Below are 19302 nucleotides of genomic sequence, written 5' to 3'. Positions count from 1 at the left end.
AATTGTGTCACATACAGTGAACTGACTCATGAAAAACAGAGAATAGGAATTTGGGACAGTACAGCACTATACAGACATACATTTTCTATTGTCACATAATCACAGACCTAGAAATGAGCATAGCATCAGTTTTACCCAGGTTTTTTTTTTTTAAGGCATGACCAGTCTAGTCCCACAATAATGTTAAACATATATACTATTGTATGTATGGCTGATTGCAAAACATTAAAATTAAAGGACCTAAGTATGCAACTTTAGTTGCAAAAATCAACACTAATTTTTGACAGTACTAAAAACAAGTTCATTTTCTAATAAAAGTTATTTGCATAAACTTTTTCACCTCATCATTTCATTATGTGAGCCAGACATCTGCGCCCTATCGCCCCGATTCACCGATTAGCAGCCAGTGATAATTAGTGATTCGTTGGGGACCCTGGGATACTCTACATGTTAAAAGCTCCCAAATTTGCCAATCCCGATCGGGAACATGTTGGATATCCCCGATTTCATGACCCTGGCATTGAGGGACTGCCCCAAACCATTGCAGATGTAAGGGGCACATTACACAATTTATTTTTGTATAATGAACATTGTAACAATTCATTTTGCCTTTATCACAGTTCGGTTTCCGGCTTTATAACATACAGCAGAGAGCAATTCCCCACAAATTGAATAAAGTGGTACAAATAGAGAATTAAAAAAAAGTTGCAGCATTTCATCAGTTATGACACACAATCATTTTCAGTATTTTTTTAAACATTCTTCTATTTTAATGCAATTAATCTCCATATAAATGACAATTGCTCTGTGGAATAACGGAAGTGTTCATGTGTACTTTTAGAGGAGCATAACTAAGTATGCCTTTTTGCAGATGACACAAAGGTATGCAACAGAGAAGACAAACCAGGAGGGGTAAAACTAATGATTGAGGATCTAGGTCAGGGATGGAGAACCTTTGGCCCACCAGCTGTGGTTGAACTACATATACCAGCATGCCTTGCTACAATTTTGCTATTTGGCCATGCTAAAACTATTGCAAAGCATGCTTGAATGTGTAGTTCAACAGCTTGAGGGCCAAAGGTTCCCCATCCCTGATCTAGGTAGACTACAGGAATGGGCAAGAAAGTGACAACTACAATTTAATGGCAAAATTTTTTTTTTAAAACGAGGAGAAACCGGATCTTGGAGTCACTATTTCTGGTGACTTAAAGGCAGGAAAGCAATGTAACAAAGTAATTATAAAGACAAGTCAGGGAGAGGAATCCATAGCAGTTAGAAAGAAGTAATAATGCCATTGTATAGGTCATCGGCACGGTCTTATCTAGAATACGTTCAGTTCTGGAGGCCATATTTCCAGAAGGACATAGATACATTACAGCGTACAAAGTAGGGCAACTAAAATGGTGCATGGCCTACATCACAAAACTGATCTGGAAAGACTAAAATAGGATTTTAATTACCTACTGGTAAATCCTTTTCTCGTAGTACGTAGAGGATGCTGGGGTCCACATTAGTACCATGGGGTATAGAAGGGTCCCTTGGGAGCCATGGACACTATAAAAGTTTAATAGTGTGGGCTGGCTCCTCCCTCTATGCCCCTCCTACCAGACTCAGTCTAGAACAGTGATGGCTAACCTTGACACTCAAGCTGTTGTTGAACTACACATCCCAGCATGCCCTGCTACAGTTTTGCTATTTGGCCATGCTAAAACTGATGCAGGGCATGCTGGGATGTGTAGTTCAACAACAGCTGGAGTGTCAAGGTTAGCCATCACTGGTCTAGAAACTGTGCCCGAGGAGACGTACATACTTCGAGAGAAGAAAATACACAGATAGTGGCGAGATTCACACCAGCTCACACATAACAAGGCAAACCAAACTTGAACAAGTCAGCAACAGCTGAACAACAGTACTTAACCAAGTAACAATGCAGTACTTAACCACGTAACAAGGTAGTGCCGAACCAAGTAACAACTGCAGAAGAACGAAGTGCTGGGCGAGCGCCCAGCATCCTCTACGGACTACGAGAAATGGGTTTACCGATAGGTAATTAAAATCCTATTTTCTCTTACGTCCTAGAGGATACTGGGGTTCCATTTAGTACCATGGGGATGTTCCAAAGCTCCCAGTACGGGAGGGAGAGCGCAGAGGCTCCTGCAGAAAAGATTGACCAAACTGAAGGTCCTCAGAGGCCAAGGTATCGAACTTGTAAAACGTAGCAAACGTGTTCGATCCTGACCAAGTAGCTGCTCGGCAAAGCTGTAAAGCCGAGACACCCCGAGCAGCCGCCCTGGAAGAACCCGCCTTACGAGTATAGTGGCCCTTAACAGATTTTGGACACGGCAATCCTGCCGTAGAATAAGCATGCTGGATAGTAAACCTGATCCAGCGATAAATCGTCTGCTTAGAAGCAGGCCACCCAGCCTTGTTGGGATCATAAAAGGACAAACAGAGCGTCCGACTTTCTGTGACGAGAAGTTCTCTTCAAAGCCCTTACAACATCCAAGGATTTTGAAGTAATTGAGGAGTCAGTAGCCACTGGCACCACAATAGGTTGGTTGATATGAAAAGCCGACACAACGTTCGGACGAAGAAATTGCTGACACGTCCTGAGCTCAGCTCTATCTTAATGGAAAATTAAGTAGGGGCATTTGTAGGACAAAGCCCCCAATTCAGACACACGTCTAGCAGATGCTAATGCCAACAGTGTGACCACCTTCCAAGTGAGAAACTTGAACTCAACCTCCTGTAAAGGCTCGAACCAATCCGATTGCGGGAACTGAAACACCACGTTAAGATTCCAAGGTGCCGTAGGAGGCACAAAGGGAGGCTGGACCCCTTTCAAAAAAGTCTGAACCTCAGGGAGGGAAGCCAATTGTTTCCGGAAGAAAATGGATAAGGCCGAAATCTGGACCTTTATGGAGACCAAACGTAGGCCCACAGCCACAGCCACACCTGCTTGCAGGAAGAGGAGAAACCGCCCAAGTTGAAACTCCACCGTAGGAAACTTCTTGGATTCACACCAAGACACATACTTTTTCCAAATGCGATGGTAATGTTTAGACGTTACTCCTTTCCTAGCCTGGATCAGGGTAGGGATAACCTTGGTCGGAATACCTTTCCGAGCTAAGATCTGGCTCCATGCTATCAAACGTAGCAGTGGTAAGTCTTGATAAGCAAACGGCCCATGTTGCAGAACTCTTGTTCTTTTTAGAAGTTTGAGAATCTTTGGGATGAGTGGAAGTGGAGGGAACACATACACCGACTGGAAGAACCACAGAGTCACTAGTGCGTCCACCGCCACTGCCTGCGAGTCTCTCGACCTGGAACAGTACCTGCGAAGCTTCTTGTTAAGGCGGGAGGCCATCATGTCGATTTGAGGTACACCCCAAAGACTTGTCACCTCTGCAAACACCTCAGGGTGGAGGCCCCACTCTCCCGGATGGAGATCATGTCCACACCTGGAATGAAGATCGCCGACAGCGCCAGCGAGTGCCTTTCTGACCAGAGGAGGATTTTTGTCACCTCTGACATTGCAGCTCTGCTCTTCGTTCCGCCTTGTCGGTTTATGTAGGCCACCGTCGTTACATTGTCCAACTGCACCTGAATGGCCTGATCTTGTAGAAGATGAGCCACCTGTCGAAGTCCGTTGTACACGGCTCTTAGTTCCAGAATGTTTATCGGAAGGATGGATTCCAGACTTGACCACTTTCCTTGAAAGTTTTCCCCTTGGGTGACTGCTCCCTAAACTCTGAGACTAGCATCCGTGGTTAGAAGGATCCAGTTCTGAATCCTGAACCTGCGGCCCTTGAGAAGGTGAGGCATTTGTAGCCACCAAAGGAGTGAAATCTTGGCTTTCGGCAACAGGAGATCCAGTTGGAAGGACCGTGCATGAAATCTTCTGTACTGTAGAGCCTCGTAGTAGGCAACTATCTTCCCCAAAAGGCTAATGCACTGATGAACCAATACCTGGGCTGGCTTCAAGACATCCCGGACCATTGATTGTATCACCATCGCTTTTTCCACTGGTAGAAACACCCTCTACACTTCCGTGTCGAGGACCATGCCTAGGAAAGACAGACAATCTCCTTGTCAGCTCCAAATGCGACTTTGGAAGATTCAGGATCCATCCATGAACCCGGAGTAGTCGAGTTGTGAGAGCAATGTTCTGCAACAACTTCTCCCTGGAAGATGCTTTTATTAGCAGATTGTACAGATATGGAATTATGTTCACTCCCTACTTGTGCAGGATTAGCATCATCTCTGCCATTACTTTGGTGAACACCCTCGGTGCCGTGGATAGGCCAAATGGCAGTGCCTGGAACCGACAGTGACAGTCCAACAGTGCAAATCTGAGATAAGCCCGGTGAGGCGGCCAAATCGGAATGTGAAGGTACGCATCCTTGATATGCAGAGATACCAGAAATTCCCCCTCCTCCAGACCCGAGATCACCGCTCTCAGAAACTCCATCTTGAACTTGAATTCCCTCAAATAAGGGTTTAAAGATTTCAGGTTCAACATTGGTCTGACCGAACCGTCCGGTTTCGGTACCACAAAGAGGTTTGAGTAGTAACCCTTGTTTTCCAGATGAGGTGGAACTGGAACAATTACATTTGCCTTTTTCAATTTTTTAAAAGATTCCTGTAGGATAGCCCTTTCTGTCGGCAAAGCTGGTAAGCCTGATTTGAAAAATCTGTGAGGTGGGAGTTCTTGAAACTCCAGTCTGTACACCTGGGACACAATATCTTGTACCCAGGGGTCCAGGCCTAATGACGCCAAGAACTGACTGAAATTTCTTAGACATGCTCCCACCTGCCTGACCTCCAGGCTGGGAGGTCCACCGTCATGCTGAGGATTTTGAAGAAACAGAACCAGGCTTCTGTTCCTGCGAACCTGTTGGTGTAGGTTTCCTGGATTTTCCTCGACCACCTCTGAAAAAAGTGGAAGGGGGCTTGGACTTTTTAACCTTTGCGGTCCGAAAGGACTGCACTGTAGACGTAGGATAGGATTTACTCGTCGGAGTGGCTGAGGGAAGAAAGGTTGACTTACCCGCAGTTGCCGTGGAAATCCATGCATCCAAAGCTTTCCCAAACAGATCCTGACCTGTGAAGGGTAGGTTCTCCACACTCTTCTTGGATTCCGCATCCGCAGACCATTGGCGCAGCCAGAGTCCCCTGCGTGCTGAGACAGCCATGGAAGATGTCCGTGCATTCAGATGACCAAGGTCTTTCATGGCCTCCACCATGAAACCTGCAGAATCCTGTATGTGACGCAAGAACATTTCAATGTCACTTCTATCCACAGTATCTAAATCCTCTAGTGATGTGCCTGACCACTTTACTATGGCTTTAGAAATTCATGCACAAGCAACAGTGGGCCGTAGCACCACGCCTGAAGCAGTGTATATGGATTTGAGCATAGTCTCAATCTTGCGTCCGCCGGCTCTTTTAACGCGGTAGACCCAGGTACAGATAAAACCACCTTTTTAGACGATCTGGATTTTTTTCTCCGGGTTTTTCAAATAATGCGTTCAATTCCTTAGACGCTGCGAAGGTAAGGGAGGCTTTCTTACTGTCTGTAAACCTGTTCAGGTACCTTGTCAGCAATATGTAAAACATCCCGAATAGCCTCAATCATGAGTTGCACCACCTTAGCAAGGGATGCCTTCCCCCCAGTATATCCCCATCGCCGTCTCCCGTATCACTGTCGGTGTCTGTGTCGACTTGCATTATCTGAGCAAGAGCACGCTTTTTTGGGCATATACCAGGGGATTTTGAGGAAGTAGTGGGAGCAGAATACGACAACACCTCTATAGATTTTTTCAAAACCTGTGTTTCAGTCTCATAATGAGCAATCCTAGATGAAATCTGGGATATCATTCCCTTAATAGAAGCCACCCACTGGGGTTCGGATTCAGAAGGCTGAGACAGTATATTGCATTCCTGTGTACATGGAATAGACACTTCTGGAGAAGATACATACTCTGCAGCACAAGATACAGAGTCCCTAGACATAGTAATGTGAGATATATAACATACACACACAGGAAAATGTCAGACACAGCTTCCCCCAAGTACCTTCAGAGAGAGACAGAGTTTAGGAGCCGTCACACACAGCACCCCAGTAGGCAGTTATAGAATAAAAGCCTGGCGCTGACTGAGTAGCCTTAATAGACTACACAGTACACTAATGTGATTAAACACTCCCCCCCCCCCCCCACACACTTCTATAACCCCCTGGTACCGCACAGTATAGCTAGAGTTATGTGGAGGGTCAGCGCTCCCTGTCAGCGTCTCTGTGGTCTGAACTGCAGGGAGAAAATGGCGCTGGTGAGTGCTGGATCAGCTCTTAGGAGAAGCTCCGCCCCCTAAAATGGTACGTCTTCCCGCACTTCTAGAGATTATACTGGTCTGAGGTAATGGTTGCTAGCAGCAGTACAGTGTCCCTGATAGCTTCTGTGACCAGTGTAAGGGTATTGTGCTGGCCCAGGGCGCCCCTCACAGCACAGCACAACAGTACCTCTGAGCCCTCCGGAGCGCAGTATCAGCGTTGCGCTCCCACCCTGATGCCCCATTCTTTCACCGGCTCCCTGCTTATTGGGGTGCCGGTGTCCTACTCACCACCAACGTTTTCTGGCTCTGTTAGGTGGTGGCGGCAGTGCTGCGGGAGCGAGCGGTCGCCTCGGGGGCTTGCGATCGACACCCTCAGGAGCTCAGTGTCCTGTCAGCGGAGATAGGGGCCATTAACCTCAGAGGGTTGGTTCCTACTTTCCCCCCAAGTCCCAAGAAGCAGGGAGGCTGTTGCCAGCAGCCTCCCTGTACCTAACTCTTTAATAAAATGATAAATCTAAAATAACTCCTAGGAGCTCCCCTAGCTGTGACCGGCTCCACCGGGCACATTTTCTAAACTGAATCTGGTAGGAGGGGCATAGAGGGAGGAGCCAGCCCACACTATTAAACTCTTAAAGTGCCCATGGCTCCCAAGGGACCTGTCTATACCCCATGGTACTAGTGTGGACCCCAGCATCCTCTAGGGCAGTGATTTTCAACCTTTTTTTATACACGGCACACCGAACAATATTTAAAATTTGCCAAGGCACATCATCAGTTCCCCACAGAAGAAAACAAAAAACACACATTGGCCCTCATAGTAAAAAATATCCACACATACATTGGCCTACACAGGAAAAACAATCACATTGCTCCCCACATAAATCATATTGCTCCCTACATAAATCATATTGCTCCCCACATGAATTATTCACATTGTTCCCCCCATGAATCCTTATTCTCCAAACATAAATCCTATTGTTCCCCACAGGAGAAATAAAATAACAAATATTAGCCCCTACCGGTAAGCTGTCCTCCCCCCTGTCCCTCAGTGGCGGGGGTTGTTCATAGTGGATTGCTGCAAATACTGAGCAGCGGGCGGTCGGGCAGGTGTGGATGTGGGTGGGCAAGGAAAGCTGTGGATGCAGGCAGGAACTGGAAGATGTGTGTGCCGGCGGGTGGGCTGGCTGGGTGGTGAGATGCGGCGGCTGTGACCTCTGATATCACACCACCGCGTCATCAAGGCATATGTCACAGCCGAAGCACGACTGATCCTCTAAGAAGTGCCTGGGCCAACAGTAAACTCTGAAGGTGCAAGAAGCTGCTCTGGCTCCGTGGCACACCTTGCAACTGGTCGTGGCACACTAGTGTGCCACGGCACGCTGGTTGAAAAAGCCTGCTCTAGGGAGTAAGAGAAAAGATGTTAATATGTATAGTTTGAAGAGAAGGGAAAGGGGGGACATGACAAACTTTCCAATATATCAGGGATTTTAACAAGGTTCTCTATTCAAAAAAAATGAGATACATCAGAACATGAGGACATGAGCTGAAACTAGAGGGAGGTAAGTTGAAGGGAAATTTGAGGAAAAATTACTTCACAAAGGGTAGTGGACAAGTGGAATAGCCTCCCATCAGAGGTTGTATAGGTTAATACCTTAGAGCAATTTAAACATGCTTGGGATAGACATAAACGTTATCCTTCCAAAGAACTAAGAATCAAGTAAGGTTTGAGGTTACCATAAGGTCAAAAAAGAAAAAAAGAAAAAAAAGAGGCAGACTAGAGGGGCCAAGTGGTTCTTATCTGCCATCAAATTCTGTTTTTAGGATTCTATAATACTCGGCCTTCTGTGTACAATAGCATTCCGAAGCAATTCTACACACAAAAATCTTTTTTTTTTTTGCCTTTTCTGAGCATTAAATCGTGGTACAATGGCAATGGTGGCACATTTACATATGTAGGATCAAAAGAGTATAATGGTCTGTATATTGTCTGCATTATAGACAGAAAATCCTGATTTTAGTGGAATTCCACAGGCAATGCTATAAATCAGCTTACAGTGCATTCCATTTGGGTCAGGAATGAGAATCAGACAACACAATAAACAATCTTCTATGAGGTGGATGGTAGGCCAATTAACCCTTGCAGGTAAAAGTCTACATAATGTGAGCCCATGAAGAAGTGTTACCATAGAGAGAAGTGCTTTAGCGAAATGACATCCGGATTTAATTGGTAATATTAAGTATTAAAAATGAAGTGCAAAAGTGCACAGAGAGAAGTGCTTTAGCAAAAAAACAGAGGGTTTGGTTGGTAATCTTAAGCATTACAAATTAAGAACAAAGGTGTCTTTTAATGTTGTGTGCATGTGTGTTAAGACCAATGTTTTAATGAATATATTGTGCTATTTGCAGTCACTACATTTATCTCTTCTTATTTACCATCTTCTTTCACATTTATCATCCACACTATTTTATATATATAACATGGTATTATAGTATTCTTCACTGAAGTTGGCATTTTCATTAAATGTATGATACTATTGATCTGCAGTCATAAAGTACACCTTAAATAATCTTTTACTATTCTTCAGCTGTATTCCTTATAGAATTCACACAGGCTCCTAGTTTCACATATATAAGTTTTCTACATCTGATGTGATGCATAAGTCCACTAGTCCTTCATTTAATTTTATCTGCATATCTTGTTGGGTTACATACTGTATCCCGGTGGGTAGGATGCCGGTTGTCAGTATCTCGACAGCGGGATCCTGCCCGCCAGAATGCCGGCAGTGGGGCGAACGCTAAGGAGTCCCCTTGCGGGCTCGCCACAGGATCTATTTCCACTGTATGGGTGTCGTGGACATCCACAAGTGGGAATAGCCCTGGTGCACCGGGATTCCGGCTACCGGCATTGTCGGCTGTTGGGATTTCGACATCGGTATCCTGAATGCAAGGATCCCGACAGCCGGCATTTTAACTGCGTCCCATCTCGTTGATGTAAAAAATTATATACACACAGTACATATATGTTTAAGAAACAAGAACAGTAATAAGGGGCACACACCTAGTGTGTACTTCTGCTCATGAACATTTGCTCTCCCTTTCCCACATTTAACAGCAGTAGAACGTAGTGTGTTATATCTAGTTAATAAATTATTCTGTGTTTAAGAATATCCATTTTCACTTGAAAACATGTGGAAGGTACAGATACTAGGGAGGCCAATCCCGGGCCGTTTTTTCAATCCCGGGATTCGGGATTGAAAAACGCTCAATCCCGGGATTCCCGGGATTGCAGTAGGGATCAGTGAAGGGCAGTGGAGAAGGGTGTAGGTAGCTGCGCGGAAGGGTTAGTGTAGGTAGCGGCGCGGGAGAGAGGGAGGGAGGGTGTAGGTAGCTGCGCGGGAGGGAGGGTGTAGGTAGCAGCGCAGGAGGGAGGCTGTTAGAAAGCACTGCATGGAGGGAGGGTGGGTGTAAGTAATACTACTTACTATTAGGTGGGCGGCAGCCATGGACACACTGAACGCGGAGGCATTTCAAATGAAGCGCCGGCCGCCAGCCAACCAGAGCTTGGCAGCAAATCAGGGAAGCTGCCGCAGCAGTCGCTCCTGATTGGCCGCCGCTGCTGCGGCAGCTTCCCCGATTGGCTGCTGGTCCGCCAGCTCTGATTGGCTGGAGGCCGGCGCTACATTTGAAGTGCCGCCGTGTTCAGCGTGTGTCCATGGCTGCCTTACACCCACCTTCCCTGCACATGCGCAATGTAATCCAGTGAATCCCGGGATTTTTGGGCCTAAATCCCAGGATCCCAATCCCGGGATTGGCCTCCCTAACAGATACCCACAAGCCAGGTTTTAGGGACTAATGGTGCACCACTAAATTATTTCTATAGTAAATGATCAGTAATTATACTAACTGTGCACAACAGGTGGTAATATGACTACAGGTTGAGTATCCCATATCCAAATATCCGATATACGGAATATTCCGAAATACAGACTTTTTTGAGCGAGAGTGAGATAGTGAAACTTTTGTTTTCTGATGGCTCAATGTACACAAACTTTGTTTAATACACACAGTTATTACAAATATTGTATTAAATGACCTTCAGACTGTGTATATAAGGTGTATATGAAACATAAATGAATTGTGTGAATGTACACACACTTTGTTTAATGCACAAAGTTATAAAAAATGTTGGCTAAAATTACCTTCAGGCTGTGTGTATAAGGTGTAAATGAAACATAAATGCATTCTGTGCTTGGATTTAGGTCCCATTGCCATGATATCTCATTATGGTATGCAATTATTCCAAAATACGGAAAAATCCGATATCCAAAATACCTCTGGTCCCAAGCATTTTGGATAAGGGATACTCAACCTGTACTACGTTTAAGGTTTTAAACATATCAAATGTTGAATAGCCGGTCCATGTAATACTAATGGTCTGTACACACTAGGCGATATGCTCCATGAGTGATATCGCACAGTGTTTGTCCTCCCCTCCTGGGCCGCAGACATTGTGCATACACACTGCATGATATCACAAGCGATATCGTACAGTGATGTCATGCCGCGGCTGGCCCGTGCATGCAGTTTTGGACGATATGTCCAAATTGAGCTGCATGCACAGCTGACTGAGGGGGACGATAACGATCATCATCCGTAACATGCACACTTGGCGATATCACAAACGATTTAGCTCAGAAGGCTGAAAATGAGCTAGATCATCTGTGATATTGCATAGTGTAAGATACAAAAGTATGGCTGCGGAAAACACCTGGCGCCCAAATGAATTTTTCCTTATTTAAATAAATATTAAAAGAATACAACCCTCCAAATGGGAAGAAACGTCCACTCCTGAATTCTCCCAGATCCTCCTCTTAACGAGTATCCTTGTCAGGACAGCATATAGAACAGAGGGGAGAGGGGGGCCACATGTGTAATACAGTTTTAATACAACACACAATGACAGATGAAATACAATGAACACAAAGTGATGGTATCAAACATCCACGTGTGTGAGCCACAGAGGAAATGAATGCAACAATTACCAGAGCGATTGAGAACCCACAAAAAGTTCTCAATCAAGTTCTTAAGTACCAGATTCCGCCCGGGCAGGTGACTGGAAATACCCTGGTCCTTGGATCAGCATGCACCTCCGCTGGACACAGACCACTGGAGTCGTAGGAAGCCGACGCGTTTCAACTCCTTTCCGGAGTCTTTTTCAAGGCAGGATACCATCTTTCGTTTCCCTCTTGAGTATTTAACATGTTTAATGTCCAATCGCATGCAGCGCTGTCTCGTTATGATACGTTTCTCCCGGTGTGTGTCCGCCGTCGGGTTGCCATGGATACCGGAAGTGTGATTCCGTCACTTCCGCTCTCACGTCTCTTTGTATGTTACCATTCCAGTCCATAGGACTCTCAAGCGCACACCTGATATGATTCATTGGAGTCCATCTGAGCTATATATGGCCCGTCCTGACAGCGGCCTGTTAGCCAGTGTAAACTACTACAAGGAAAGACCGTTGTGGATATCTAGTTGCCATGACAACCCAAGTGTGGATGGTGCACGGACGGACGCATTGATACGCTGGGTTGCCCTGGTAACATACAAAGAGACGTGAGAGCGGAAGTGACGGAATCACACTTCCGGTATCCATGGCAACCCGACGGCGGACACACACCGGGAGAAACGTATCATAACGAGACAGCGCTGCATGCGATTGGACATTAAACATGTTAAATACTCAAGAGGGAAACGAAAGATGGTATCCTGCCTTGAAAAAGACTCCGGAAAGGAGTTGAAACGCGTCGGCTTCCTACGACTCCAGTGGTCTGTGTCCAGCGGAGGTGCATGCTGATCCAAGGACCAGGGTATTTCCAGTCACCTGCCCGGGCGGAATCTGGTACTTAAGAACTTGATTGAGAACTTTTTGTGGGTTCTCAATCGCTCTGGTAATTGTTGCATTCATTTCCTCTGTGGCTCACACACGTGGATGTTTGATACCATCACTTTGTGTTCATTGTATTTCATCTGTCATTGTGTGTTGTATTAAAACTGTATTACACATGTGGCCCCCCTCTCCCCTCTGTTCTATATGCTGTCCTGACAAGGATACTCGTTAAGAGGAGGATCTGGGAGAATTCAGGAGTGGACGTTTCTTCCCATTTGGAGGGTTGTATTCTTTTAATATTTATTTAAATAAGGAAAAATTCATTTGGGCGCCAGGTGTTTTCCGCAGCCATACTTTTGTATCTTGTATTTGTTTGCCATTGTGTTTTTGGAGAGACACTCTTTTTGGTTGTGGTAGTCACGAGGCGGCCCTGTGCATTGTGGCGCAACACGTAAGATAAGTGGACTAACTTTTTAGCATTTGATATTGCATAGTGTGTACGGCCCATAAGAAGTTCAATATAAATCAAGGAAAACATCAGCTTATACTAAATAAGCACAGATTTGGGGCTTGAACACATGGACATTGAAAGACAAAGTAATCAAAACCTTCTACTCTATCCTGGTTTTAACAGAGAATTAGAAAAGCATTCATTAATACTTTTCAAAGCTACTGTGCTACATATTGGGGGTAATTCCGAGTTGATCGTAGCAGGAACTTTGTTAGCAGTTGGGCAAAACCATGTGCACTGCAGGGGAGGCAGATATAACATGTGCAGAGAGAGAGAGAGATTTGGGTGTGGTGTGTTCAATCTGAAATCTAAATTGCAGTGTAAAAATAAAGCAGACAGTATTTACCCTGCACAGAAACAAAATAACCCACTCAAATCTAACTCTCTCTGCACATGTTATATCTGCCTCCCCTGCAGTGCACATGTTTTTGCCCAACTGCTAACAAAGTTCCTGCTGTGATCAACTCAGAATTATCCCCATTGTCTTATGGGGGAGTATACAATTACCCACGATAAAACATTGGGTGTGAAAAAGTCAGTTCTTTGCCATTTTCCCCCAATATTACATTTTTTTTTTACTACAGGCTATCTAATTAGATCGGTGGTAAAAAAAAAAATATTTTCGCCTGCGCGAGACAGCTGAAAGAAAATCCCCAATAAGCCGCAGTGGCGTATCAGGGCTAACTGGATTTCCCCGCATGTATTTAAAGTGCATTCATAAAGCTCCATAGATTGGGTACATTCAGAATCCATTCGACACTGCACTCTTGCATTTGTGTGCGCTCATTTCAGGGCATGTACAGAAAGAATGCTAGCAAGATACGTTATGCAAATGGTAGCGCGTCCAACTATGCATCAGCCTCATTGGGAGTCATTTATGAACCTAAAATACAGTAGTGAATCTGTACTTCATAAACATTGACAAATAAATACAGGTGAAACTCAGAAAATTAGAATATCATGCAAAAGTTCATTTATTTCAGTAATTCAACTTAGAGGGGTGAAATTAATTTATTATATAGACTCTTTACATGCAAAGTGAGATATTTCAAGCCTTTATTTGTTATAATTTTGATGATTGTGGTTTACAGCTTAAGAATACCCCAAATCTAAAATCTCAGAAAATTAGATAATTACATAAAATCAATAAAAAAAGGATTTTAAATACAGAAATGTCTGCACTCTGAAAAGTAAAATCATGCATATGTACTCAGTACTTGGTTTGGACCCCTTCTGCATGAATTACTGCCTCAATGCGGCGTGGCATGGATTCTATCAGCCTGTGGCACTGCTGAGGTGTTATGGAAGACCAGGATGCTTCAATAGCAGCCTTCAGCTCTTCTGCATTATTTTGTCTCATGTCTCTCATCTTTCTCTTGGCAATGCCCCATAGATTCCCTATGGGGTTCAGGTCAGGCGAGTTTGCGGGCCAATCCAGCACCGTAATCGCTCGGTCATTGAACCAAGTTTTGGTACTTTTGGCAGTGTGGGCAGGTGCAAAGTACTGCTGGAAAATGAAGTCAGCATCTCCATAAAGTTCGTCTGCTGAAGGAAGCATAAAGTGCTTTAAAATGTCCTGGTAGACTACTTTGTTGACCCTGGACTTAATAAAGCACAGTAGACCAACACCAGCAGATGACATGGCTCCTCAACTCAACACAGACTGTGGAAACTTCACACTGGACTTCAAGCATCTTGGATGTGTGCCTCTCCATTCTTACTCCATACTCTGGTACCTTGGTTTCCAAATGAGATGCAAAATTTGCTCTCATCAGAAAAGAGGACTTTGGACCACTGAGCAAAAGACCAGTTCTTGGTCTTCCATAACACCTCAGCAGTGCCACGGGATGATAGAATCCATGCCACTCCGCATTGAGGCAGTAATTCATACAAAAGGGGCCCAAACCAAGTACTGAGTACATATGCATGATTATACTTTTCAGAGGGCCAACATTTCTGTATTTCAAATCTTTTTTTTTTTTTTATTGATTTTATGTAATTATCTAATTTTCTGAGATTTTGGATTTGGGGTTTTCTTAAACTGTAAGCCACAATCATCAAAATTATAACAAATAAAGACTTGAAATATCTCACTTTGCTTGTAATGAGTCTATATATTAGTTTCACCTTTTAAGTTGAATTACTGAAATAAATTAACTTTTGCACGATATTTTAATTTTCTGAGTTTCACCTGTAGTGGATGCTGGATACCAAGCTCTCCATGCCCCTCTAGTTTATTTGCACAGTAAAGTACCTAAGGCCCTATACAATTTTACACCATGAAAGTGAATGCTGCCAATTTTAATGTTTTTGCCAAACTTGAAAATATATTAAAACCATTTAAGTTTGGCTGCACCAACCAAAACTGGATTTGGCATAAAAATTATGAGCAGTTTTACTAGTTTCACAAATAAACCTATTTTTACTATTTCCTTGTAACACCACAATCCCTCCCTTCCCCCCTCAAAAAAACACAAACAAACCACAGAGCGAATGCTCATAAGGAGTTAAGGATGGCCGATTTACCTCTGAATGTCTCTGGTGGAGGGAGTTATATTCCTTCTTCAGCTCCGCCTCTCTCTCTTCCAGGCGGCTAACTGAAAGAAAACAGATTACCAGTTTAATTCACACTATACAGCCAAATTAAAAAAATTAAATAAAAAAATAATAGTAATATTACACACATATATAGTTACACACACAGATGTGTTCTCATGCACTTACCCCTTTAGCCCACCCCCATATGGCGTGAGACACCTGGCACAACCCCCGTGCTGCGTTCTTTTTCAGACACGTTGTTACTTGTTCAACAGTTTTGCGTCTCAGGCCACACATAGTGCACTAGTTACTTAGGAATAGTATTTTGGCGCAAGCTAAGCAGCAAAGTCCGTGGCACGCTAAAACAGGAGGATAAGTGTATGTTGAGCTCTTTTTTTTTTTTTTTTGCTACAGACATTGCTAATCTGTATCTGAGAAGTGAAGGACACCTAGAAGTGTACACTGCTGTGTTATAAGAACAAAATATTTTGTACCCAAGAACATTTCTCAGTATAAAAATTAACAAAATTGAATTTACAGATTTAGCTTTATATGAAGGTGAATTTAGTTTCCAATCAAGGGGCACCAGTCCACAGATAATTGACAGACTGAATGCTGACCATCATCCCACAGAATGGATTACATTACTCCTCACATAGCTACTTTTAAGCAATGAACGGAATTACCACTTCTAAGAATAATGAATGATACAATCTATGTATAGTCTGCTCCAGACTGCGAAACGCCGCATTAAAATAAAAACAGGACTTGGGGCACAAAAAGGTAAAACACTTTAGTTACAAAAACCTGTGGAGAGGAGGGTGAGAGGGCCCTAAAATTATGCACCATATTTTTCTCCCACATCATAGTAGACAGGCTGAAGATGATGGAATTTCATACTACTAGAACGGACTATTCAGCAGAGATTTCCATCAAGCGTAACGTAGAAACAGTGCTACAATAATTTCACACAGACACCAAAAAAAAATAAGAATTTACTCACCGGTAATTCTATTTCTCGTAGTCCGTAGTGGATGCTGGGGACTCCGTCAGGACCATGGGGAATAGTGGCTCCGCAGGAGACAGGGCACAAAATTTAAAAGTTTGACCACTAGGTGGTGTGTACTGGCTCCTCCCCCTATGACCCTCCTCCAAGCCTCAGTTAGGATACTGTGCCCGGACGAGCGTACACAATAAGGAAGGATTTTGAATCCCGGGTAAGACTCATACCAGCCACACCAATCACACCGTACAACTTGTGATCTGAACCCAGTTAACAGTATGATAATGTAGGAGCCTCTGAAAAGATGGCTCACAACAATAAACAACCCGATTTTTTTGTAACAATAACTATGTACAAGTATTGCAGACAATCCGCACTTGGGATGGGCGCCCAGCATCCACTACGGACTACGAGAAATAGAATTACCGGTGAGTAAATTCTTATTTTCTCTGACGTCCTAGTGTATGCTGGGGACTCCGTCAGGACCATGGGGATTATACCAAAGCTCCCAAACGGGCGGGAGAGTGCGGATGACTCTGCAGCACCGAATGAGAGAACTCCAGGTCCTCCTTAGCCAGGGTATCAAATTTGTATAATTTTACAAACGTGTTCTCCCCTGACCACGTAGCTGCTCGGCAGAGTTGTAATGCCGAGACCCCTCGGGCAGCCGCCCAAGATGAGCCCACCTTCCTTGTGGAGTGGGCATTGATTGAAATATATATTTTCAATGCTCTGACAACGTCCAGCAACTTGGAATCCTCCAAATCGCTAGTAGCCGCAGGCACCACAATAGGCTGGTTCAGGTGAAACGCTGATACCACCTTAGGCAGAAAATGAGGACGCGTCCTCAATTCTGCCCTGTCCGAATGGAAAATCAGATATGGGCTTTTATACGATAAAGCCGCCAATTCCGACACTCTCCTGGCTGAAGCCAGGGCCAGTAGCATGGTTACTTTCCATGTAAGATATTTCAAATCTACTGATTTGAGTGGCTCAAACCAATGGGATTTGAGAAAATCCAAAACTACATTGAGATCCCACGGTGCCACTGGGGGCACAACCGGGGGCTGTATATGTAGTACTCCTTTTACAAAAGTCTGGACTTCAGGAACTGAAGCCAATTGTTTCTGGAAGAAAATCGACAGGGCCGAAATTTGAACCTTAATGGACCCTAATTTGAGGCCCATAGATAATCCTGTTTGCAGGAAATGTAGGAATCGACCCAGTTGAAATTCCTCTGTCGGGGCCTTCCTGGCCTCACACCATGCAACATATTTTCTCCAAATGCGGTGATAATGTTGTGCAGTCACCTCCTTCCTGGCTTTGACCAGGGTAGGGATGACCTCTTCCGGAATGCCTTTTTCCCTTAGGATCCGGCGTTCAACCGCCATGCCGTCAAACGCAGCCGCGGTAAGTCTTGGAATAGACACGGTCCCTGCTGAAACAGATCCCTTCTTAGAGGTAGAGGCCACGGATCTTCCGTGAGCATCTCCTGAAGTTCCGGGTACCAAGTCCTTCTTGGCCAGTCCGGAGCCACTAGTATCGTTCTTACTCCCCTTTGCCGTATAATTCTCAGTACCTTGGGTATGAGAGGCAGAGGAGGGAACACATACACTGACTGGTACACCCATGGTGTTACCAGAGCGTCCACAGCTATTGCCTGAGGGTCTCTTGACCTGGCGCAATACCTGTCCAGTTTTTTGTTGAGGCGGGACGCCATCATGTCCACCATTGGTCTTTCCCAATGGACTACAATCATGTGGAAGACTTCTGGATGAAGTCCCCACTCTCCCGGGTGAAGATCGTGTCTGCTGAGGAAGTCTGCTTCCCAGTTGTCCACTCCCGGGATGAACACTGCTGACAGTGCTATCACATGATTTTCCGCCCAGCGAAGAATCCTTGCAGCTTCTGCCATTGCCCTCCTGCTTCTTGTGCCGCCCTGTCTGTTTACGTGGGCGACTGCCGTGATGTTGTCCGACTGGATCAACACCGGCTGACCCTGAAGCAGAGGAGGTCGTCCAAGTAAGGGATAATTAATACGCCTTCTCTTCGAAGAAGGATCATCATTTCGGCCATTACCTTGGTAAAGACCCTAGGTGCCGTGGACAATCCAAACGGCAGCGTCTGAAACTGATAATGACAGTTTTGTACCACGAACCTGAGGTACCCTTGGTGTGAAGGGCAAATTGGGACATGAAGGTAAGCATCCTTGATGTCCAAGGACACCATAAAATCCCCTTCTTCCAGATTCGCTATCACTGCTCTGAGTGACTCCATCTTGAACTTGAATTTTTGTATGTACAGGTTCAGAGATTTCAGATTTAGAATAGGTCTTACCGAGCCGTCCGGCTTCGGTACCACAAATAGCGTGGAGTAATACCCCTTTCCCTGTTGTAGAAGGGGTACCTTGATTATCACCTGCTGAGAATACAGCTTGTGAATGGCTTCCAATACCGTCGCCCTGTCTGAGGGAGACGTTGGCAAAGCAGATTTTAGGAACCGGCGAGGGGGAGACTTCTCGAATTCCAACCTGTAACCCTGAGATACTACCTGCAGGATCCAGGGGTCCACCTGCGAGTGAGCCCACTGTGCGCTGAAATTCTTGAGGCGACCCCCCACCGCCCCTGAGTCCGCTTGTAAGGTCCCAGCGTCATGCTGAGGCCTTTGCAGAAGCCGGGGAGGACTTCTGCTCCTGGGAAGGGGCTGCTTGCTGCAGTCTCTTACCCTTTCCTTTGCCTCGGGGCAAATATGAATGTCCTTTTGCTCGCTTGTTCTTATAGGAACGAAAGGACTGCGGCTGAAAAGACTGCGTCTTTTTCTGCTGGGAGAGGACTTGAGGTAAAAAGGTGGACTTCCCGGCTGTTGCCGTGGCTACCAAATCCGATAGACCGACCCCAAATAATTCCTCCCCTTTATACGGCAATACTCCCATATGCCGTTTGGAATCCGCATCGCCTGACCACTGTCGTGTCCATAGACTTCTTCTGGCAGATATGGACATCACACTTACTCTTGATGCCAGAGTGCAGA

General features: G+C 44.9%; 1 protein-coding gene across 2 annotated transcripts in view; it reads right to left on the bottom strand.

Moving 5' to 3' along the window:
• Positions 1-19302, bottom strand: part of SPAG9 (sperm associated antigen 9) — a 262243-nt gene that overhangs the window by 120439 nt on the left and 122502 nt on the right. For both annotated transcript variants that reach the window (XM_063960919.1, XM_063960920.1), the window contains exon 3: positions 15258-15328. In XM_063960919.1, coding sequence (XP_063816989.1) covers positions 15258-15328 — 71 coding nt within the window. The remainder of the gene's footprint in view (positions 1-15257; positions 15329-19302) is intronic.

The sequence above is a fragment of the Pseudophryne corroboree genome, chromosome 3 (assembly GCF_028390025.1).
Source record: "Pseudophryne corroboree isolate aPseCor3 chromosome 3, aPseCor3.hap2, whole genome shotgun sequence".
Lineage (NCBI taxonomy): Eukaryota > Metazoa > Chordata > Amphibia > Anura > Myobatrachidae > Pseudophryne > Pseudophryne corroboree.
This window is presented reverse-complemented; position numbering and strand designations above follow the sequence as displayed.